The 14483-nt window shown below is 33.4% G+C and overlaps 1 protein-coding gene across 1 annotated transcript; it reads right to left on the bottom strand.

Moving 5' to 3' along the window:
- Nucleotides 1–914: 914 nt before the first annotated feature.
- LOC100748824 (global transcription regulator sge1-like) lies at nt 915–7570 on the bottom strand. Its single transcript, XM_003492325.4, has 4 exons — nt 7473–7570; nt 5630–5724; nt 4172–4558; nt 915–3581 (listed from the first exon to the last, which is right to left on the bottom strand). Exons 1-4 carry the CDS (start codon nt 7482–7484, stop codon nt 3383–3385), a joined length of 693 nt encoding a protein of 230 aa, XP_003492373.1. The 5' UTR covers nt 7485–7570; the 3' UTR covers nt 915–3382.
- Nucleotides 7571–14483: the final 6913 nt, after the last annotated feature.

Raw genomic sequence — 14483 nt, 5'->3', positions numbered from 1 at the left:
GATGTCTTATACCATCGTGAGTTCGGATTTTTATGATTTTCTTTAGAATTCTTATAATTTTCTTTGTACGTCGAAATTGCAACTCACGACAGTTAGTTCGAACACCTTCGAACAACAGTACGTCGCGAGTGGTTGTCCTCCTTGATTTTTAAACAGCAGGAGGAAATAAAAATTCGCTGGAGAATGTAGCAGCAGAGGCTCACCTACAGGTGCTCCGGATAATTACACGATGTGTCCGATGCTCGAGAAGCGTGGATGAAATTCCTGGGCGTGGCGACAACCTTCCTTGGCACAAAACACTTCCTTGGTATGTGCATCGGCACAGCTATCTGTTTGCTGCATGAAACTAAAGTACTAAAGTACAAGAACGCAAGGTCGATCGTTTTGGAAATACGGCTGCTAATACCAAAATATGTTCAGTTTTCGTTACTCGAGACGCAATAACGAAAGGTATCAAATTATGGAAAGCTTCCTTTGTTTAATTGGAAAGTTTTGGTGTTTCTCATAATATTTTGGAAGAAATTAAGTAAGTAATTATTATAAGCACCTATTTCAAAAAGAGAAATGTTCTTTGTTGAGAAAAATTCCATTGCAACTTGATTTATGAATTATTTGTAAAGAGCATTCATATATTTTTCATTTTCTTTTTACCAATTGCAACCGCAAAAATAATGACGATATAGGTACATATAAATGAAAAAAAGGACAAATGGTAATTTAATAAAAAAAACTTAATGCTATTAATAAATAATATCAAAAGTAAGGGATAACAGACAACAAATTGTATTACCCTTTTATTCCCATATGACATAATATAAATTTCATAGAAATAAAATAAAAATGAACTATGTGATTATCGATTCTCCGTAATAAAACGCATGGGGGTTATAGAATATTATCTTATATATTTTACATACAGAGTTGCTTTAGATTTATTGCCACATGCAAACCTATAAACTGCCTGCATATCAACATTTCTCATTAAAGCTCTTATCAAAACGCACAACAATTTTGCAAAAGTTCTTTATTACACAATACATTAAGTTATCATAAAACTATGAATGAAATTGATACACGAAATAATATTAGTATCCCTAACATACAAATACATGCACCTTCTTCCATCAACTTATAAACAACTATTCAAAACGTTTCGAAATTCCTAACTACTATAAACGTCCAACGTCTACTCTATTATTATTACATTATCCGTGCTGCATTCTGTATGTCTACCGATTTCTGTATACACATTCGAGGACGATTAATTGGTCAATACAATGCATTTACGACTACCATGAATTCTATAGAAAAGATAACCAGTCGGGTAAAATGCAAATGTGTCGTCGTCGATTGTTCACCACAGAGAAATCTCGCGGGCATAATCGCGACACACGAAGGTGGATCGCCGCCTACGTTGGACGTTGAACGAGTCGTTTGCTTGCATCGTTCGATCGATAGCATCGGAAGGCCACACGTAGTTATGCCAACCTCGCGAATTTTTTACCAACGTGTCAAGTTCAGCCATGGTTGCATTCGTAATTCCACGCGACAAGATGATTAACATTGACGGGAATTATGATCAGGATTCCATTTCGCATAACTCACGAATTGTTCATCCCATTCGAAGGTGGGGCGGAAGAACGAGGCTTGTTCCTCGACATTCCGTTCTTTCTCGACTTTTCTCTCGGAATATTGCGTATCTTTTAATCCTCCAATTCCCATAAGCATCTACTAGGATACATTCTTTTATTTATGGTATTCACGATATAAACAAATTGATATTTTAAAGACCCTAGTGCATTTTAGTATCGTATATAGTTATAATATAATATCTATTTCAATAATTTTAAGATTAAATATACTATTAATAAGATACTATTAATATTATGACATAACAATTAAGAAATCAATAAGTATGGATTTATAGATCTTCGTGTGTCGCTCGTATGATAAATGGAGGAAGTGGTAAGTCACAGTGATCAGTTTAGTAAATGAAAAATTAGAGATTGAACTAAAAAATGAAACGATATCCTTAAGCGTTATGTGAACAACTTTCATACCGATGAAATTAACAAAATTTCCAACATTTTATCATAATCTTGTACTATAATCTGTGCTATGAGAGTTAGACGATTAAATTGTAGATGCAGATACGTCCGTACACAAATCAAGATTTCTTTCCTATTGTCAAATGATATACGCGAAGTGGACAATATAATCGTGAAACATGATGCCTTGAGCGTTTAGGTGATACAGAAAAACGGCTAAATAACAAGAAATGTAAATGACTGACAATGAGTCATAGAAGTAAGAACGAAGAGGTAGACAGAACAAGTAAAAAGAACTGGTAGGAGAAGAGGTAGAAAGGCGAGGAAGAGGTAGAATTTTACAAAGGAACTACTTTCAGAGTCTAAATGGACATGTTGGAGTATTACCAAGTGTTTGGAAGATAAGTAAGAGTGAGAATCGTGTAGAATATTAAGTAGCAGAGTGTCTTCCTGAACATACTATCCAGTGTTCTGTAGATTGTTATCTTGAATATTGATGCGTTCGATGCCACATTAAGATATGGGTGATCTATAGCAGCTCTACAAATTATTATCGATACGAAAGCTCAGTTGATTTATATCAACATTCTGCAGAAAAGATTTCTAGGAAATTTTCGAAAGATAAAACGTAGATGTAGAAGAATATCGAAATGTCCTATGAGACGATAGAAGATAAATTACACTATGGAGATACTTCTGCTTAGCTAACATTTGAAGGACGAGAAATTGATGTTTAATGCAATGTTTGTTATTGTAATGGATTATTGTTTCACACTGTTGCTCTTATTAAAAGGAGTGAAAAAAGAACGGAGCTAAACAGATATTGTTTTGCGTAAAATGAATATTTTGGATGCCGCTTATATACGTAAATATTATTTAAACGATTACAAAAAGAAACTTTAACTTTCTCATAGTTCGTACAAAAGAATATCCCGATCTTTATAGCTATTTGATGCCATCGACAAGTAGAAATATATTATTAATATGTACATAGATTGAAAACTATGTTTTTAATAAACAATAGCTACATATATAAAAATTACATTAACAAAAAAAAAACAAATCATGAGTATGTTGCCTAATTTGCAAGATGTACGTTTTTAAACTTCCTATCGACATATTAATAAATAAAAGAAATATCTGTCCTTCAAATATTAACATTCACCAAGAAAAGAAACGTAACAGCCTAATTATCAGAAAATCAGCCTAAAATTAATGGTTTGGGAATCGAATAAAAATAAACGAACTGGCCCAAACTACAATCTCTGCAACACGTCCCGGAAATGCCTACGAATAACGCAATATTTACACATGCTAACGTGATCGAAGGATCCCTATCGCCTGTAAGTAACCGAGTAAGAGGCTAACCCGGCATTGGGATCGACGGGTGCCGGACGACCTTGAATTCCGCTTTGAGTCGGCGCGGCTGGATACGCGGGTCGCTGTTGTTGGGCCTGATATTGCGGTTGATACTGCGGTCGATATTCCGGTTGATACTGTGGCTTCGGCTGATACTGCACTTGCGTAGGATACCTGGAAAATCGGGGAACAAATTCTGTTGGTTAATTTCATTGTTTAGCCCCGCGAGTCTAATTGTAAGTCAAGAGTAGCTGTCAGTTGTGCAAGTCACGTTCACTGCGCTTTCGACTGAGATTCACGTGACATTTACAGGGTTCGTTGTAGATACGTGTTCTTTGTCCACGGAAATTTCTCTTCGAGGCTTTAAAATGAACAATGTCGTTGGTAAAAATCATAGTTTGTAGCGAACAGAGTTTTTTTCTTCGCGATACCGGATGTGGCTATGAATATAAATTTGGGTACAAGAATAATATTTCATTACTTTAAGCTAAATCGTTGCAGTGAATAACGTATCACTGATATTGAATGTTGATTAAATTCATTTAGACCGAAGATTGATCGAATAGAGGAAATTTAATAATAATTAAAATTTAATAATAATAATTAAAAAGTTCTTGAGTCTTTAAAGTTTGTAGTTTAGTTTTAAAATGCGATCGTTGTGTCTATATTTCGCAAGGATAAAAAAACTGACTTTCGATCAGAATAGTTAATTTCTTTGGTTTGGATGAGGTAAGGATTTTCGATCTGAATAATTAATTTCTTACCTGGGCGGATTATAGATCGGTGCCGGAATTGGTCGCGGTTGATTCTGGACCAAAGGTTGACGAGGTACAGGTTCATATCGTTCTCCGTTTGTATATCGAGGATCCGTGTAATAAACAGAGGGGTCCTCTCTATATTGGCCATCGTCCTCGGGTTGATTTGGATTTGCGATACTATTACCAGTCAAGGTTGGCGGTGGTACGTTTATACCAGAACCTGCTGGCTCGAATCCGCGTCTGGACGCTCCATATTCCACTTCTCGAATATTCCCAGTATCATCGACGAATCCGTATTTTCCATATACTTCTCCAGTTGGATATTTCGATTCGATCTTGTAAGAACCATCCGCTGCCTCGTATCCGTAACTGTAGCTACCGTCTTCGTTATGTCTGGTCATTATTGAATCAATTAGTACTTGTAGGTTTTTTTTGAAAATATTTTCTTGAATATCGTGTTACGCGGAATTTTTAATTATTTGAATTTTTGGATTGTACGCAGATGTTGGAAGATATTTTAAAAGCAGAAGTTATCTTAATTTTCGTAAAATATTTTCGAAATAGGAATTATACCCTTATCTTCGTGTTACATTCTGAATTAGTATTTGAGTTTAATATTTGATAGATGTTAGAGATCCTGCATTTATTTACTTCAAATACAATAGTATGTTTTATATGTAGCCTATTATGAAATGTTGTACAATACTATTCTGTAATACTCAACCATATAGTTTCATTGAATTTTGTTATCCCTTGTATCAGTCACGCTCGAATCGCGTTCAAAGAAAAGTTACAAAAACGCGCGGAAGTAGACTAGTGTAGCAATACTTGTGTAGCAATAACCTATCTATTGCAGAATTGCATGGAAATGTGAATTTGCCCTTGAAACTACGGATAAACGAATATTTTTACGAAACTCTTCGAAGTAACGCCTACCTTGAGGGTTGCATGAACTTTTAACAGTATGCACATTGTATTGCTTCACAATATATTTATCTAGATTGTCATACATTGCACGAACATTGTCACGTGCGAAAATGTTACAATGGCGTAATTTTACAGAAATTAAGATTAATAAATTTAGATTACTATATAATGGAATCTACATTTTTTACAATGTTTTTCCACTCCCCACAAGATGTTAACTAATGTCTTACAATACGAAATACAATACAATACAAAAAGAATTTCATTATTCTTGGCTACTAATGGTAAAAATCATAATCGACTTAAGAATACTGAACTTCCTTCTTGATTAAAGTTTCAGTTTCACATTCAATGTAACTTGCTACACACCGTCTAAAGCTTTAATCCTTTCTTAAACCTTGACCACACAGTTTTAGTCGGTAGTTCGAGTCAAGAGATAAATTGTCTCTGATAAAGGAACGGGGCGAAAGATACATTCGATATAGCGTTGCCTCTAGTCGGTTTAAATCTATGTCGTGATAACGAAACAGTACTCACTTATTTATCTGCTTTAAAATGGGCACCGGCGTGGTCACGGGGTATTGATTGTGCTGGGCGAGCGCAAGGCCGATGCAGAACAAGAGAGACAGCACCTGGTGACACAAGTTTGCATAAAATCGTTGGCATTCGCGGATCACTTTCCAATAACCTCGTGCACAATGGAAAACGGTCGAGATTGCGCAAAATGAACTTTTACTTTTATTTGCCTTTACAATTTATTTTTACAATTTATTTTGCAAAGGAAAAGGACATTCTATTATAATTTACAGTACTCTGCGTTATCCAATACTTTTATCTTATATATGTTAATTAATATTGATTAGTTTTTGATTCGATAAACAATGGAAATTTATATTTCTATAACGATAAAATCATAAGAATTACTTGACTGAACGAGAAAGAAATTGATATTAAATTCTAAATTGAAGATGTGTTCAATTTCTTCAAAAGCACGTTTCGTACGTGTAAAATAAGGAGGCACTTGTACCTTATAAGGTAAATACTAAATCGGGAAAGTAAAAGTAACAAGATATGTTTGTTGAAGCAACTTTGTTAAAGCGTTAGAAAGGCAAAGGCATAAATCACGATCCGATAACCTAGATATTTTATCTTTGTAGTCTCATCAGTGAAAATTCGAACCGCGAATAACAAATTCCAAAGTAACAAATATCAGTAATACAAAACGAGAACAATTTAGTGTTAAAAATTGCGCGTTTGGTTCGAGTTCTAATATTTTAAAGAAACTAATTGAATTTTCAGAAAGATTTAAAAAATACCTATGTGAAGACAATTTTCTCAAATCGAAACCAAATATTTTATTCGTTAAACATACATTTTATGCAATGTATATGAATCTACATTATCTACACTACATCTTGCATTGATATCCTTGTAATTTTACTTTCTTACATACATCTATGTCGAGGTCTATAATCCTGAAATTACAAAAGGGGTGAAATTAGGTTTACTAGCCGCTAATTTCACTCACAATACTCTACAACTTTTCCTTGTTATTATTTTACAATTATATAAAAATAGCTATGCTTATTACTCCCCATTATAACAAAAAGGGAAAGTGGACGTGTTTAAATGAGCCATCAAGCCATGAACAAGGCAATAAAACGATTTGTGAGTCTGACACGATGACTCTGTTAATGCAAAGTAACATCACAAAAAAGTGCTCTTCCTAATGAAAAAATCATCGATTAAACGAAAAGTGCATCGCAAGCTTTCCATTCACCACATACCACGCATCCTACCAGTAAATAAAAATAAAATCTAAGTTTACAAAAACCGAAAGGAAAGATTTGGAAACTTTGCGAAGCGACTATCTGATAACTTTACAAAAAAATGTTGCAAATCTTTTCTTAAAAAAATATTACGAAATTAAGAAACGAAAAGAAACTTAAATGCTACAAATAACTATCATCCGTTTAATCCAATCACCAATACAGTCAAATAACTCGAAACACTGGTTTGATTCCTTCGATTAATTACAACTAAAAAAACACTAGCTCCAATAACAAACCGGTTTATGCCCAATTCCCGTATTCCCGTTTAGTCTATCCGAGAAACAATGAAACACCGTGGCAATGAAACACTAATCGATAAGGAAGGAAAACCCATTTAAACACCAATACAATCGAACATTAAACTCGACACACTGTCCCAAGACTCAAATTAATTACAAATGAAATAAAAGACACTACTCCAAATATAATATCGATTCTCATATCCAATTATCATGCGACTAGAACGACTCGGTTATTCCCAAGAAACAATGAAACACCGTGAATATGAGACACTGATCGATGAAGGAGGAAAAGCGAGGAATACTCACGGGAAGACGCATGTTTCGTCGCTGATGAGGCAGACGCGATTGTGTTATAGGATCGTGTTATACCGACCGCGAGTCAACTTATATAGGTCCCCTTCGGGAGCGGCGGGGCCCGCCCATGGGCCCGACCACCGCCTCAACCTCGTCGCGATCTAAGTACCAGAGTTCACCGCACCGCAGCACGACTTTGAAAATTTTCTAACACGCCAATTTTCATTCACCGTCGAGCGTGACGCGTCTCCAGGGTTTTCGGTCCGTGATCCTCGTTGCATAAACCAGATCGCAGGGAAACCGCGATACCATCGAATCGTTCCGGACAGAGCTCGACGATTGGGACCACTGCCAGAATCGATGTTTCGGAAAAAGAACAAACTTTCGCACTACCACGTGTGAATTGTAATTCGATCGCTGTTTGCGTGATGTTGGTTGAGAACTGGTATGGAGAACCGATCGAGAGGAAATGAATTGCACGTTTTATTGTGTTGATCCTTTGCTGTTTGCTATATTATTCTAGTTTAGTTCAGAATAGTCGAATTACTTTACCAACGCGAATTTGTTCTTCGCTTGACCTGAAATATATTTTTCGAAGTTCTTATTTCCGTACAGTCGAATCTTTCGACATCAAGTCATTTGAATTCAAGTAATTTGACTAATTTGAAGGAGAATTTAGTGTGGATTTGAATCTATTGGATTGCTTTTGTAAATTTGAGATTTATAAGATTTTGTTGATGCAATATCAAAATGTTTTTTACAATAGATTCATGTTTTGGAAAGTCTTTAATTTTATATGTTTAAATACTTGTTTATTTATATGCAGGATCGGTTATAATTATTTGAAAGAAATTTATGTTCTTTTAATGTTAGTTATTTGGTAAATTGAGAGATTCCGTGAACTTTTTATTTAAGTGAGATAAGTTAATGTTGAAAATTTACTTTCTTGACTGACAGACCTGTAATGATGCCTGTAAGTGCGTTCAAGCGAAAGCTCTTGACTAAATATGTTTGTCCGAATATCCGCTTATTCGTTTTATACAAACAGGATTCTGCAAGGTGATCTTCTGGAAAATACATACATACTTTTTACAAGGACGTTACATGTGATCTCCACAAAAATAAATTATGTATCTCTTATATTCGTATCTGTATAGTAAACTTGAAGTCTAATTCCATTTCTTATAATCGTTTCTTTGCAAACGTCTCTATGACAAGTTAATTAGTGTTAATTCTCATAGCAAAACAAAATATTAAATATAAAGAAATATCTTAGAAAAAGAAATTGTTATTCTAATATGTATTATAGTATTAATAAAAATATTACCTTTTATAATAGTAATACATATATAAACAAACAAATATATTTATACGTTTATTTTACGTATTTTATATATTACTTATATTTAAACGCTTTATGAAAATTTAATATTTTCTATCGTGAATATATGTTTAACAGTATTCTCAGCCATTCCCTGATAATGAAATAAAATTTGTATAATAATACTTCCACTAGACTACTCGTCTTTACATTTTGTTATCTTGTTTGAAATAAATGGAAAGGGAAGTGTTACTGTCGTAATTACACAAAATACACAAAATGATCGGCTAACCGAGAACGTTCCCGATCATACAAGAGAACATCTTGACATTTATCGTGGCTGTATTAAGAGCATTATAAGACTGAACAGAGTGAAATATACCTATACACTTACACTCCTTTGCCTATTGCAACCTAAGTGCCCGTGAGAATCAATTTCTGTAGAAATACCTTTCACGCTCAGAAATACCTTTTTTTTAAACGACACCCTCTTCTTATGTAATATTCTTTGTGTTTATAATCCACTTACATTTGTCAGTTTTTATTATGACAGATATAAGAATTACAGAAGTGGCAACACGTATAGAATTCAGTATTATATAATGGTACTAAAATAATACAAAATTAAGCATAATATAAAAAATACTGAAACAAATCGTTCAGTGTATAATTGTTTATATGGTAATCTAAAAATTCATGTGTGGTATTTACGTAAAAAGTTGATATTAGTAATTACACCCTTATAATTGTTTGGTTCATATATGTATATGTAATTTATAAACATTTATAAAATCTTGATCTTGCAGGTTAAAAAAAGATAATATTAAAATTAAGTACCTTTATTTTTATCGTTAGTACATTACATTAAAAAAACGGTACAAAACTAACATCTTATGGTCTACGGATTTACATAACAAAATTTTATTAAACTTTATTAACTAAATTAATTACTAGAATTAAATTATAATAAAAATAGCGTCTGTATTTCATCCTACTAATATCTACACCTTATTTTCCACATCAACCTTTCCTTTTTTTCTATGATTTACTATTTAGTTACTCCTTTCACTATCAAACATCCTTTAACTACATATACCTCCACTGCCATTCCAAGAGAATTTTCCATTCATTTCACAGTCTTTCCTATATTTATGGCATTTATCTCCTTTAAACTAATTTTCCAATATTTCAAATACTTCGAATAAGGCATTCGAGTCATCGCACGATTTACGATTTAACATTGTCGAGCGATCGTGATCGTAATGTATAGGTACGTCACGAAGACGCCTGAACGCGGTTTGCAGTGAAAGTACGAAAAGACAGTGCTCCGGAATTTATAGCCGTGGAATGATAAACAGGGCGTTCAAAGTGGACGAAGTTATCGTTACAATTGAGTAGTAGCAAGAGAGTTCAATGCTCGTCCATCGAAGGGACGTTAGGCTCATTTCGTTTACGCAACGCTGTTACGTACGACATAATTTGATATTAATGCCGGTATTCATGCTACTGAAACAGAAGTGTTCACTTTCCTTCTTTTATCCTATAAACGTTTTACCAGTCTTCTTATCTCTCGTACAATCGACATTACTGACTTAGTAAGTTACTTTCTTTTGTTACGGCTACCTCCTATTTTATAATCGCGATGGATAATTAAAATATAGTAGAGTTCTGGACATGCAAGTCGCGTGTATTATTAAGGTTATTTAATTCTATCAACATTTTTTTAAAAAATGACACTTTTTAAATAGATAACTAAATAACGTAACTTTTAAGAATCAAATATTTGTTAAATGGACAACTATATACTAACTAACCGAAATAAAAGTCGTATGTATCAAAATTGTATCAAAACTTTTCTAAAGTATGACACTTTTTAAAGAGATAACTAAATAATAACATTTTTAAGGATTAAATATTTTTTAAAGGGCCAACTATATACTAACTGACTGAAGAAATGGTTAAATAATTTTGAGTAAACACGGCGATAATAATGAAGAAATAATTAATGAAACAAGAAAATATGTAGTTATTGCATTATTTTTTATAATTATATATATAATGTTAAATAATAATATAATATATGTATAATTACATAAAATATGTATTCTTCTTAATATTTAAACAAGTCGTAGATAGTACTAAAATTAAAATATTTAATTGAAATGCTGGTAAAGTTTGGTTTTCGAGAAAAGTGTTTATTTTGATTCAATTCAAAGTGTTCTTCTTGAAGAATGACTGATGTTAACATTTTTTCACGAAGACTATTGCAAAATGGATGAATGTAAATACGCACTTACATAGTCTGATCGGAGTTGTGAATGAAGTTCTCCTATTCACCGTAAGGGAACGACACTTTGCTGAGAAAGATTGGCGCTTCAAATTGCGCCTGACCAATGATTGCCGGTTTTACCGCGATGCATAGGTGCAAACAGAGGAAAGGTACTCACGGGAAATAATGGAAAATTAGAAATAAATTAAAAATAAATTAAACTGAATTAAAATTATTACATAACGTTCATTATATACTGAAGGTAACGAAGCGTTATATTGAAAGCGTTAGTTATCTTAATTAGACACAAATGTCCTATTTTTTAATTCAATCATTGACCATCGGAAACTTAAGATCTTTGGCTTTCAAAAATAATTTTATCACGTAACTAATTATATACATGCCTTTTATCAATTTTTATTTCATCAAAATTTCTCACTTATAGCAAGAATTTGTAAATAATATCGCTCATTAAATAATACCTATCGAAAGTAACCAATCATATTTTTGTAACAAACTACTAATTTAACGATAGCTATCGATATTAAATCTATGGCCGTTACAAAAAACGAAGATAACAAGATGAAAAGCTGATAAACGGCCGAGTTGTATATTCATGCAATTACTTTAATTGACTCGTCCGCTGGTTTATCGAGGGCTACACGTACTGGGGCGTGCAGAAAGTTCCGTGACTGTCGATATTTAATCCGATTGCACGTTTCGTTAATTCAAATCTCGATTACCGCGCTATTCGAGTGTTCGACACAAATTTCGATTACCAAGTTCAGCGAGTGTTTTACAACCGTTACACATGATATGCGAAATTAAAACGTCACATAAAATAGGCGGGGAGGACACATAATGAAAAGAAAATTATTATACCAGCCAACTTTTCGCCCGTACTGTCATATATTTAGCGTATATTTCTTCGATGAAACGGCAAGTCATGAAACTAATGAATACCAGCTTGTGGTCGTATTAAAAAAATGAAGTAAATTTAAGGGCCCGTGATACACGTTTTGGCGGTAGGTGTCGTCTACTGGAAAAATAGAATAGCTATTTCTACCTGTTTTATTATCTTTTTCGACGTAGATCTCTTCGTTTCTTTCAAAGTAGGATCTGGTTCCAATATTTGGTATTCCATTCTGCAATTAATTGTATTTGTATTTGTATTAATTGTATTTAAAGTAGAAAGCAGTAAATTGGTTGTGATTCCTTTAACTGGTAATTCCTTTAAAAGCTTGTCATTTATGCGGCATTTTAAATGCAGGATTCCAGCGAATAGTGTTTTAAATAAGCGTTTCATTACATAATCAGAGCGCCTAAATGCTAAAATGAACGTTGTATTTTTTAAATACATGTGGTGGAAAATGTATTTTTGTAGTGAAAGAAGCTACATCAGTGCTCAAAGGTTTGATATCACTTTTAATATTCACGGTTTGAGAAAGAAGGCATTTAAGTGTTTTGCTTTAGTAAGTATTCTCTGCTCTATTACTATTTTTTTTGCACTGTATTGTTACATCTGTATTGTAATTTTCCGAAGAATTATGTTTAACACTGAAATTACCAAATCAGCTGAAACGCCTAATATTGGATTTGTTGTTTGTTCTTAGAATTATTAACAAGCGTGTATTTCTGATACTAAACGTTTTTGTTAAGACAGAGATGTGATTATGTGTACTTATTTATGTTTGTTATATTGCTTTAATCCTACGATAGCGTAACAAGCATAATACATATATTTATAAAAGATTTCTATGAATGTTCGAATATTTATTATATATGAGCAACTGTATATATTTTTCGTATAAATACAGACGCGAATATGTGTGATGGAAATATAATACAAGAACAGAAGGGTATCATGAGAAGCGAGACAGAATTGCAAAGATTATTTTAACCACATTATTCACGGAATAAGTTTGATCAATACAACCTTGGGGCAGTAACTTCGCCAAATTCACGATCTTACGAGTGTCGTCATTAATTCTCGCGAAAGAGTTGCGCAGCCTCAAATCAGCCTAACATCACAATCGCGGCAAATTGCACGATGCTCGTACTATGACTCGAATCAAGCGCCATTCGTCGTTGATACATCGAAACAGTCTGCACTTACAGATTCACCGTATCGTTCACATTACTTACGACATGGCGAGTGTAAATAACAAGAATTTCAGCTTGATTGCGCGTTATCTTCGGGGCTTCGATGATAATGCTAACAGAGGCTACAATTATGCCGGTGGTTCGCTCCCTTGAGTCAAGAGTGAATCATGGTACTGCAGCGCACTGTAACCGGTCAAACTGCACTCGAATTATTTTCTCCCATATATCATAATCGGGAGCCAATTATTGGTCACCGTGTCGTATTCGGTTCGTGGTCCGAGCGTGCACCTGCAATTGAATGCGATTTGGCTCGCGACGCGAATAAGCGCGCCTTTGTTCGACTAGCATAAATCAGCGGACTTAATGATGCAAACACGCACGAAACATGGTATTTAGCGGTGTTCCTTCGGTAGCTAAGGAAGATGTCACTTCTCCGCATGCAGATCGCGTGTGCAAACGTTGAAAGATTTATTTAAGATCTTTGTACGTGATTATTGGTTTGTTGATTGTTAATATCCTTTACGTGCGTTCTTCTAAGATCCAGATTATAATTACTCCGATACACAAAAAGCATATCGAAGTGGATTAATTCATTAGGTACAATGACACTAACAGCAAACTTAATATTTACTAACAAACTTTGAGAAAGATATTCGATGATAAATTCTTATACGTACGAATTCTTATCGAAATGTGCACTAAAACTGTAATAAGACTACAGGGTTTTATTTTTTAGAAGAAGAAAGAAAATTATATTTACGTAGAAGTCTCTGTAAATAACTATTTAAGAAGTACAAATATTTCGTTAAGTTATATCCATTTTTTCTATATTTTCCAGCATCTATTAACGTTTTTCTAGTAATACATATACACATGCACATATACGTTACATTTTTGTATTGTACAAATCTTGTGAATATATTTATTAAAATATAGAATTTAAAAAAGCGATGATAATCCTGTGACGATACTTATAGAGTAAAATGCAGAGTAGAACCATATTGTTAAAAACAGATAATATCTAGTTTGTTTGAAAAATATCAATATGTTTAATCTTGTTGTTAAATTAAAAAAGCGATACTAGGATAGAAAGCAGGTACTTTCAATCGCAAATCATTAATCATTTTCTATCAGTGATAAAACTACTTACGTCCGCATAATAAAACCAGTTCGCTATCTATCAGTAATTAATAACAACAATATTCTCGATCGCGATACTGAATTTATTATATCGTACCGAATTAACTGCACGAGGTAGAAAGGAGCATAATAATATCAAGAAAACGATCGTCGAACTGATCTGAATTCTAATTTTAAATGATTTACAATC

The sequence above is a fragment of the Bombus impatiens genome, unplaced genomic scaffold (assembly GCF_000188095.3).
Source record: "Bombus impatiens unplaced genomic scaffold, BIMP_2.2 scf_0673, whole genome shotgun sequence".
NCBI lineage: Eukaryota > Metazoa > Arthropoda > Insecta > Hymenoptera > Apidae > Bombus > Bombus impatiens.
Note: the sequence above shows the minus strand (reverse complement) of the source record. Positions and strands in the feature narration are given on the sequence as shown.

Coding starts and splice junctions, on each gene's coding strand:
- LOC100748824 (XM_003492325.4), bottom strand. Junction 4,559..5,629: donor ATTTTAAAGCAGATAAATAA/GTGAGTACTGTT, acceptor AATAATGACCAG/ACATAACGAAGACGGTAGCT. Junction 3,582..4,171: donor CCGATCTATAATCCGCCCAG/GTAAGAAATTAA, acceptor CCGATTTTCCAG/GTATCCTACGCAAGTGCAGT.